This window comes from Strix aluco, chromosome Z (genome assembly GCF_031877795.1).
Source record: "Strix aluco isolate bStrAlu1 chromosome Z, bStrAlu1.hap1, whole genome shotgun sequence".
Taxonomy (NCBI): domain Eukaryota; kingdom Metazoa; phylum Chordata; class Aves; order Strigiformes; family Strigidae; genus Strix; species Strix aluco.
Window position 1 is genome coordinate 69623713 of NC_133971.1, and position 10956 is coordinate 69634668.

Sequence of the window (10956 nt, forward strand, 5' to 3'; positions counted from 1 at the left end):
TTCCCACTTCCCCCCCAGAGCTGGGAAGGAGGAAAACAAAAGACACAAGAAATTGAGATAAGGATAGGGAGGGATGACGTCATTCATTATTAGCACAGGCAAAAGACAAGCTCCTTAGGGGAAGGGAAAAAAGAACATAAATTTAATACAGACACTAACAACAACAACACTTAACAGGCAGACAGGACAGTGAGAAGCACTACCACATCTTGAAAACACCTTCCCCTCCCACCTCCCTTCTTCCCAGGCTCAGTTTTGCTCCAGATATCTCTATCTCCTCCACCCCAGCAGCACAGGGAATGGGGGTTGTAGTCAGTCCCGCCTCTTCTTCCACCTCAGGGTGAGGGAGAACTTCTGGCATTCCTCCCCCATTCCAGCACAGTCCCCCTCTCACAGGAGACAGTCCTCCACAAACCAACTCCGACATCAGTCACTCCCACACCCCTGCCTGTTGCAATCCTCCCAGCACTGAACTACAATAGTGGGGGCTTCTTCCCACAGGGTCCCGGCTTTCTTCAGGCACAGTCACCTCTCCCAGCGTGGGACCCCCCACAGACTGCAAATCGATATCTTCTCCACCACAGACCCCCATGGGTGGCAGCGGGGGTGGCCCTGCCATCCCACCATGGGATACAGGGGAGTCTCTGCTCCGGCACAGCTTTCCCACTTCTCCTCCTTTCTTCCACTTACTTTGGTGTTCCCACAGATGTTCTCCTCGCAACTTCTCCTCATAACTCCCACAACTCCTCCCAGGATCCCCTTCTTAAATATGTTATTGCAGAGGTGCAGCTAATTGGCCTGGCCTTGGTGCAAAGGTGGGTCCAACTTGGCGACAGGGGAGCTTCGAGAAGCTTCTCACAGGGGCCACTGCTGTAGCCCCCTCCTCTGCTACCAAAAAAACCCCAGACACTCACTCAAACCAGGGCAGATGATTACCAGAAAGACGCTCTCTTTATTGTCCTCTTGAAGGATTGTCACTAGAGGCTTAAATAAAGCTTCATTTAGTCCTAGCTGTTGCAGGGTTGTTTAAGTCAGACCTAACTGCAAGATCTATAAATGTCTATTACAAGTGCCTATATGCTTTAACAGTATATTTATGCCCACCTGTTGTATCATACATAGAGATTATTTGTTCAGGCTACTTCAGAGGCTGCTTCCATTATTTCTTTTCCATTCTTCTTTTTCCCTGTTAAACAAGGTCCTTTTTGCTAACTGCTCCGAATGAGATTCCAAGGTATGAAAATAAACTGTACCCTGGTGATAACTGCCAGTGCAAAGCCACAATACAGGCTTAAGTCCTGTTACTCTCCTCTGAAAAATGATGAAGTAGGAGGGGAAAATAAAGAGTTTCCATCACTGATAAAATTTTAGCACTTTATCTTAGGGCAAGTGAAATACTGATAGACTAAGATTTGATATCCCTGGTTGCCCACACAACCCCGAAGGTTTATAGCAACAGTTTTGAAATGGACAGTAGGACAGAGGTGAATTCAAACATGATGTACGTGATGCATAAAGGCAAAGGAAACCAGGTGGGTTATTTTAGAAGAGTTATTGTGCAGTTCCTACAATCACCATGTGAATGAGTTCAAATAGAAGGTTTGAAATAAAAGGTAATTTAGGGTAGGATGATTCTACAGTTCAGAGAAGCAAATGCTGATGCACTGACACACTGGTGTTTATCAAGGATATATGAGGATCAGTAAAATAACCATGCAGAAATTCTAAGTTCAGTGGCTTTGATACATATTTGAGTGTTCTCCAGTATTAGGGGGAAAGAAAATAAAGAGGAAGATTAAGGGCTCAGTAAGAGAAAATTCAACACTAAAGTGTCCATATGTTAACACAAAATAAAAGGTTAGAAAAGGAGAGGTTTGGACAATGGTCTTAGTGAGCAAGCACACACAAAGACGATTTCACAGATAACAGACAAAAGCACTAATTTCTGCTCCCCCCCAAAAAAAACCCCACACCCAAACCTGTAATGTGTAGTACTGTACATACTTGGTAGTTTCAACAGCATTCTAACATTCTTCTGAATACTGTTAGCACCAGATGTAAGGTAAATAACATTGAAGACTAATTCTGAACTTCTCTTTTATTTGGTTTAAAACTTTTTCCTTGAGATTTTTTGCTGTGGGGAGGGATGTTGGAGAGACACACCTATAAAATACATTCAAGCCAGCACCAAGAATCAGAAGGCAGAGAGGCAGAGCATTTAAAACCAGTAAAGTATATGTGTATTCTGAAAGCATATATTTCGGCTTGGTTATACCTTGTGTCAATGAGTTCCACAACTTTGCCTTATTCACGAAAGATATTCACTGTCATATATATAGAAAAGACACATCTACACTATATTAAACAGGAATTCATAATCATTCAGAAATTATTATGTTTTGGGATCAATTCTGATTAAGGAAACCAGGAGACCTTATTTCCTGACAGTTTATTTTGGAGCCTTGGGAATATCTGGGAATTTTGCTTGCTGCTCTTCAGAAATACTGTTATTCTCAGAGATTAACTCCTGGAGTGTAAAGTCCATTAGTCTGACCCACATGGCTGTTGCCGTATCTTTTTCAGATATTTCTAGATTACTCCTGGTACACAAAAAGTTAAAAACGGTAGTAACTGCTACCTGACAAGAGAGATTTAAATTGGCATTGGTATATATGTGGATATTTATAGAATACATATATTTTATGAAAACACATAGTCATACTAAGAGAACTTTTGACCTGGAATTGGTTATCCCCTAGGACAGCAGAAGGCATTTAGCTGTACTTGCAATTCATATTACAGACTGATGTCAACACTTATATATCCAGCTATAACTTGTTCAGAACCTGAAAAAAATGCTCAGTAAATTTATCTTCAAAAGTCAGGCTCAAATACTGTGCTTCTGTCATTTGTAGGCCATGAGTTGGTATATGGAGCTTTTACAAGGAACCACAGGGGAATCACAGGGAAATCCCAGCAAGAAAGCAACCTCTTCAAAAGGGCTGCTTTTGTTCTCTGCTCATAGATTCTTTATAATGTGTCTCACAGTTTTTCACAAAACAGCCAAATCTCAAAATGGAATTATGTAAAGATTACCAGTTCCCAGTTTTGCTTTTCTTCAGATGCCTGGCAGCAGAATGGCAGCAATTTCTTCAAGCTTTTCCAGGCTAACCTTGAGGGGCCTGTTTACTAGCTCTCTGTGGCTCTGATTAAAATAAATTACAAATAATTGCCATGAATTCAAACAGCACATGAGAGAGCGCTAAATACTTGTTAAAAAAAAATTAAATGTTCTGGAAAACATTATAATGGTATGTTCATGCAAAAACACACAACAATTTGGAAGGCAGCATTGATATACTCATTCCATATTTAATGAAGTTTTGAGAGTAATTATATGATTTTCTGGCTCTAATATGAGATAGAGGACCTTGACTGTTAACCCATGAAGAGTCATCCTGAGACAGATATTCTTAAATTCTTAAATTTTCTCCATTCCCAAATAAAGCTAAGGTAAGTGTCATAATGATTAACAGCAAATCACCAGAGCTCTTTTTCTTCATTGTTTTAATCTTAATCTACAATGGCCACTTTATCATTTTATAGACATGAAAACAGTGAGGAAAAATCCCCCTAGGTCTGGCAATTTTTACATTTCCTTTCCATTTTTTAGTACAGTGAAAGGTAACTTAATCAGTAAGCTAGAGAATACAACAAAACTGTCCCACACTGTGAGCTTAAAGGTCACAGGCACGTAGAGACGAGAGATATTTGAGGTGAACAAGTAAGAATTCAAATCACTGCAGACAGCATATCCTCAAGTGTCAAAGCTAGGAATGAAAAGCTTAAATAGTGAGTTATGCCCACTGTTATCCAGATCCTACAAAAAAAAAGACTGTGTGACCCTAACACTGTGAAAATGTAAAACAACAACAGTGTGCTTTAACCATGAAAACAGAGGAGGAACCAATAACTTGTCATATGGTTGTTTCAAATTTCTCCTTTAGAGAAAATGAATAGCCAATACATACGTCATGAAGTGCGGGGATGCGAAACTAGTGACCTGAGGAAATTCTGGGAAAAGACTATTGAACAACAAACTCGGTATCTGCAAATTGAAAAAGAACGTCAGCGAAGAAGTGCTCTGACAAAGTGGGTAGTGTGCATCCAGAAAAGTTATTTGAATTTGCATTGTAATGCTGTTTTAAAGAAAAGTGATACCTATATTTAAGTCATGCAATGAAAGCAGAAAGTATTTTTCTTAGATTTTTAGAAAATAATAAAGCTTCCCAAATTGACATGCTAATGCTAACATGTCTAAGCTGTGGATTCACAGGACAAGAGAATAATTCACTCTTGTTCCATAAATGGGTGCAAAGTGTGGGAACATTCTGAAGTTATCAGGACAATATCTAGCAGTGCAGACTTGTCTTGAACATCATGGCTTATGTTCATAGCAGAGCTACCACAGATGTGTACCTGGCCCACCTTCTTTCTCTGTGACCTTGTTTTCACAAGAATATAGTTTTAATTAATTAAGATTAAGATTAATTAAGAATTAAAATGGCTTAATCTGCATAATGTAAATCCATAATAAAGCAGATAGTCCAAGTGTACTAACTGACTAAGGCAACCATCATCCATAGCCATATTTACCTTAATCAGCCACAATGACCAGTCTGCGGCAACAGCAGTACAGTTTTACTTCACATGAAGTCTCCATAAGTTGAAGGCACATGCAAAGATGGCTATTTTGTCTTGAGATCATTCAATGAGAGCATTTTTTCAAAATCTCCCTCATACCTCTCTTTGGATTTATGCTTGAAAAGATAGGAGCAAGGATGGCCTTGCATTAATAACTCTGGATGAAGGAAGACTGGAATTAGTCTAGCATATTTTATCTGTTTGTAACTAATCTAATTTTAATGTCTCAGCTCTTCAGGTGTGAAATTCCTGTCTTTTCTATTTGAGGCAGTCTTTCTGTGGTACCTAGACACTACCGAAAAAAAAAAAAAAAGAGAGAGAAAAAACCCAACAAAGTGTCACTTAAAGCTGTCTGCTGTGAGTCTAACAGAAGTTTCAACATATACCGTGTTTCCAAGCCAAACAGTGCTCAGAGGCCTCTATGCAGTACTTTCTTTAATGTGTTTCTGAGGAGGAGGGGGACTGGGGAAATGTTGGGTGATGCTACCCAGCAGGTGGCAGCAGGCAAACTCTAGTGGAGATGACAAGTCACTCCGAGACACAGAGGCACTTGAGAGAGGGCACACTGGAGATGAAGATGAACCACAAAGCTCAGGTGAGCTCTCATCGGGATTTAAGAGTTAGTCCTGAAGTGCCATCCACCAAAACACTCTAAAAGGGCAGGACAGTTTGCATGGCCACTGGGAAAAAGCACCAAAGGATAGCACCGGTGGGAAACATTAAGAGTATAAATGTGTTCCCTGTAAAGATATGGGGACAAGCTGATCCATGTTTCTGTCCTTAGGCTCAGAAATGAATGGATGGAGAGGCTGGAAAAACGGATAAAGATGTTGAGGACCCAACCCGAAGACCCATCTAGCTGAAGATCCCACACTCATTACATGTTTGGGGAAAAAGAAAATTACTTTGTAGGAAGGCATGATGGTGTGATGCAAAAGCTTAAGTCAGTTTTACTTTGTGGCTTAAATGAGCTATAATTAATTAGCTGTCAGAAGTTTCATATGTAAAATGTCTGTTGCTGCTTTCAAGATTATGCATTCATCCCTTCATTTGATAAACAGATTGAAGTACTCTGAAGTCTTCAAGACTAATAAATCGTGGTTCACTGAGTTACAGAAGCCTGGAAAAAGAGTTTAGCTACACAGTTAGTGCTCAGCAAACGCATTTCCTCAACATTTTAGGCTCTGTATATGATTGTAATCTAATGAAGCTATTTTCTTTCAAAATTGTGTAATGAATAGTTGAGATTTTTTTTTTTAACACAGCAGACCCCAACTCAGAATACGGAAGAGGGGACATACACAAACAATGCCACCACATCCCAGGTCACTACTGTAGTCAAATTTGGTGGGAGTTACAGATCCTAGCTGCCATATTAGAAGTCTGTGAAGCTATTTATGTATCTTGATAAATAGGCTCTGTGAGACACCACCAAGAGTTTCTTAATTAGTTAACCCACACTGGATAACTTGAGACACTATATTAACAAAGACAAAACAATTTGGGATTCTTGAGGTTGCTTCTGGTATCCAACCTGGCTTGTCTAGAGCTGGACTGATATCTCAGTTTCACAGAGCAGCTTGATGCATTTTCACAGCTGTCTGTCATCATGAGTGATGAACACACTTTTTCCTCTAGCACTTTTTCCCTCTAAGACCCAGTATGTATTCCTTAACAACCAGTACCTTCAGAAATATGACAGGTTTCCTCTCCCACATTCACCATTAGTCAAAAATGTTTCTAGGTCCCTTCCTAATGCTTCATTAGGAAATGTGGCATTTCTTCCAACAGTATCAAAGCATTTCAATAGGCTGGTGTAATAAAATTGTTTCCTTTTTAGGGTGACTACTCTGTTGCCACCAGAATGCTTGGAGTAATGTACTGCAAAATAAGTTGTTTTGAGCATTGTAAAAATCTCTTCCCTCGGTTGCTTAACCTTTTAGTCCCTTTTTATAAGACAATTTCACTACTTCTCTGGTAATTCATATTGTTATCAGAGTAAAGAAGATTTGAATTGCCAGTGGCATGAAAAGAGAACAGCAGAAGGGTTTGGGGTTTTAAAAGATTTAGAACATCTGTTCTTTTTAAAGCAAAACAAAAATTTTAAATGCTATATTTTCTCTTTTTTATCCATCAGCTTTTAAATTCATTTTTGTGTGTCCCAAGGTCAAACCAAATCTATTATGGGAATTTAAACATGTAAATAATGTTTGGGAAGCCTGAGGAATCCATGAAAGCATGTAAAGAAGATGACCTTGGAACATATACTCAGAAATCAAGACTTCAATGGGTATGCCACCAATCTTGAGAGCAGTATTTGCCTGCCAGCTGAAAAAAGGTGTTAAACTCATGTTCTTTAGTTGAGCCTTTCTTAAGTAACTTTAAAAGTAACATCAACTGGGAGTATGCAGGATAACAGTATAATTACAGTATAGCTGTGCTTTAATAACAATCACCAGGTAGACACACAATTTAATATTGGGTTTTAGTAAAAATTCAATTTCTTTGAAAATGCCAGTTCACACACTTCAGTTCTCCCATCATCTGCCTGTGCCTTATGCTTACTGAAGCTCTACCTGAACTCCATCATGAAACAGCACTGATTTTTATACCATTTTGGCTGAAATCAGAGCTTGAACTGAGCTAAGGGAAACACTTTGCATGCCCATATTCACAAGGTGCAAAACAGAGGGAATCAGAGTTGGCATATTTTAAAAATGAAAGATGTACCCCTGGAATGAGCTTTTCTTTGCATCTCACATAGCTGAAATCCTTCTCTTCTCATGAAGTAAGTCAGAATAAGGAAAATCCATGGAGAACCAGGAAAAGATGTGCCAGGAATTGAGTCCCATCTGAGTCTCTCATTGAGCATCCTGTATGCTTAGGTCACTTAAGAATGTTTTGAAATAGGTCCCTATCAAGCTAGAACACCCAAAAGTCAATGCTTTAAAATTATAAAAAGGAACTTATTTTTTACAGACTTCCTCTATTCCAGCCCAAACCCAAGAGGAGTTCTGAAAACATATTTCCAGAATTAAGCGACTTTTCTTCTGAGCTTTGAAGTTTCACCTTTAGTGTCTAGATGAAAGATTTCAGGCTCAGGTTCCACAGCATTAGATTCAGGACTTTGGGCCATGCAATCTTTATTTATCTTAGTGGTAGCAGCATGTTTGGATACAAACGCCACCACTTTTGCAGGGGTAATCTGTCTAGGAGTTTTGTAAATTACCACCAAAAAAAGAACATATATCCAGAGAAATAAATAAAATTTAGAGTCAATCAGCAAAATAAAGAAGTGTGATAGCATTAAAATTCAAACTTAAATGTCAAGAAAAATCCTAAACAGAAGCTGGAGCAGATTCCAAGATGAAAATGATTCCGGCAGTTTGAAAACAAAAAATATAAATCTTTCATTCACCTTGAAAGTTATAAGATAAATTAGAAGGAGGCAGAAAAAAAGTAAACTGCAATTTCTGTGAGTCTCAGAAATGAGCCATAACATTATAAAAAGGAGTAGAGAAACCTGGTTGTAGGACTGGAAGAGTCATCAGCTAAAAACTGATAAAATCAGCTGGGTTTTATAAAATCATTGTGGTTAGAGAGGATGTTTAGATGCTCTTCGGACTTTTTCACCAATATGCAGTTTCAGAGTGCAGTATTCAGTTAAACAGGTTAAACTTAATAATTTAAATGTTTATAAAATAGCTCCTTGAAGAAACAATTTCTCTTCATTCTTTTCTATCTGTATTTTCACATTGCTTTTGAGTGTAACAGTAAGAGATTTTGAGTTATGCTGATCTAAATTTATTAGCTTTGTAATTAAAATGTTGTGGATACTTGCTTATCTTCCTATATTTCCTTATTTTATCGTTCCTTTGCTTCATCCTGACACTCAGTGGCAAGAAAATGCATGTCACTTTTCGAAAAATCTTGTAACAGTGACAAAAATCAAACGTAGTAAAGTTTTATCATACGCTGAAGCAAACACTAAACAATCTGGACCCAAGTCTTTTTAAATAGTATTTATGGGAAGTACTCTGCATGCTAACACAAGAGTGACAGATACTCCATTTTAGCCTTATTAATGATCTTTCTAGCATATGGATAAGGGCTGACAGCTGTGAAGAATAATTTCATCAGTAACTTAACAGACTTCTTAGCAGTTTAGCCCAAATGGAGACAGCTTAAATACAGTTCTTTGTTTCATAGTCCTTCCTGACCAGTGTCCTTCCCTAACCAATGAGCTTCTCTCTGGAGCTCTCTAATTAAAGAGCAAATAATCACAATTCAGCCACTGCAGGCACATTTTGAATATAACAAATGATGCAAGTCAGGCAAAAGGCAGGATGTCTTTCTGGTAATATGGTAGAGACAAACCAGAGAGATGGTTCAGCTATGCCTAGCTGAAGCTTCCTAGCCCTGCCACAGCAGTTTCTGCAGTGAAGCCTGTCCTGCAGCCCCGTGCAGGATCACCCAGCAGACTGTCTTCAGTGTGCCACCCAAAGGTCATGTGTTCCCTACCGCACAACAACTTCATGCCTGTGCAACTATGCCTCTTTGGTCTTCTGACCACATTCACTGAAGAGGAGACTGATCCGTTGGCCAGTTCTGAGGTGCCTGAAGTTGTCAGCACTGAAGTAAACCCACCACACAATACCAAGTTCACCTACCATATTCTGTGTTTAGTGTAGCATTAAGTACAAATAAGTTATTTCGCATTATAGAAAAGCCCACTGGCTACCTCCAAGATTTTGATCCCATGATACACAAGCAATGTGAGAGGTAATCCCAGCCACACAGACTTCACTGTGTAAACATGACAGAAACAGAGGAAAGATGGGCCAGAGACAGAGGTCAGGGAAGAGCCATGGTACCTGAGCTGGGTACGAAGTCAGAGTCCAATTGTTCCACATGGATAATGCAATCCATGTACACAGTAGCTCCAGCTGGAACTGAAATCCATCTATAGTTTCTTCTAATAAACAGGTCTGAAAAATAAAAACATCCTGAAGTAATCCATGAAAGGTGCCATAGTTGGCGTAAAATCACAGAATCACAGAATCACAGAATTGTCTAGGTTGGAAAAGACCTTGAAGATCATCCAGTCCCACCATCAACCCAACATTAACAGTTCCCAAAATACACCATATTGAGGGAATCAGTAGTCATGTAACTAGATTCTCACCATAAAAATTTGAGGAAAACGAAGAGTCAGACGTTACTGGGAGGCCAGGTTCATGAAGTGAACTGGGAGATCATTGAGTCTGAAGAAGCAGAATAGACAGCTTTGGGAAGGGAAGGAAGTTAAAGAAGATGAAGAAGAGATAATGTCTTACACTGAAAGGGTTTTGAAGAGATTCAGGTGAAGGTCTAACATTGATTACAGGTTTTATTGTTTGAACTTATCTTCTCACCTCTCCGTGTTACACACGGAGCCTCTCCCAGACATCACTGCTGTTGTTAGCTCAGCCACATACACATTAAGTACACATGATCTTCAGCAACTGCTCAGTGGAAGTTATATTAGAGATAGATCTGAACCCTAAGTCATGGTGTTGTGTGAGCCTTTCTATAATCAGATAAGACATTTCTCCATGCTAAAAGCTGCAGCCAACCTCTTCTCACATAAAGAGGACTCAGTCTGGATCAAACTGACTTACATCCTACAAGTAGGACTGGTAACAGAGTACTAAAATTTCAAGGTTGATGAGGAATTCTCATGTCAAAGTATGTCAAAATATAGATAGCTTTTTGAAAGACCTCTAAATTTTCAGGCCTGAATTTATCCCTCTTAGGATGAGAATCCCATTCTGAGAGTGGCCTTGTGAGTCGAAGGCAATCCCCAGTATCAGTACAGACTGGGGGATGAATGGATTGAGAGCAGCCCTGTGGAGAAGGGTCTGAGAATACTGGGGAATGGAAAACTGGACATGAGCTAGCAATGTGTGCTTGCAGTCCATAAAGCCAGCTGTGTCTTGGGTTCCATAAAAAGAAGCATGGCCAGCAGTTCGATGGAGGTGATTGTCACTCCCCCTCTATTTTACTCTCATGAGACCCCACCTGGAGTACTGCATCCAGATCTGGGGTCCGCAGTACAAGAAAGACATGGACCTGTTGGAGTGGGTCCAGAGGAGGGCCACAGAAATGGTCAGAGGGCTGGAACACTTCTGTGGAGAGAGGCTGAGAGAGTTGGGGTTGTTCAGCCTGGAGAAGTGAAGGTTCTGGGGACACTTATTGCAGCCTTTCAATATA

The 10956-nt window shown here is 39.6% G+C and overlaps 1 protein-coding gene across 1 annotated transcript; it reads left to right on the forward strand.

Moving 5' to 3' along the window:
* Positions 1-4012: 4012 nt before the first annotated feature.
* On the forward strand, positions 4013-5567 carry LOC141918694 (protein FAM240B-like). Its single transcript, XM_074813495.1, has 2 exons — positions 4013-4152; positions 5489-5567. The coding sequence occupies exons 1-2, from the start codon at positions 4013-4015 to the stop codon at positions 5565-5567; spliced, it is 219 nt and encodes a 72-aa protein (XP_074669596.1).
* The last annotated feature ends 5389 nt before the right edge of the window (positions 5568-10956 follow it).

Coding starts and splice junctions, on each gene's coding strand:
- LOC141918694 (XM_074813495.1), top strand. CDS start 4,013: ATGAATAGCCAATACATACGTCATGAAGTGCGGGGATGCGAAACTAGT. Junction 4,153..5,488: donor CGAAGAAGTGCTCTGACAAA/GTGGGTAGTGTG, acceptor TTCTGTCCTTAG/GCTCAGAAATGAATGGATGG.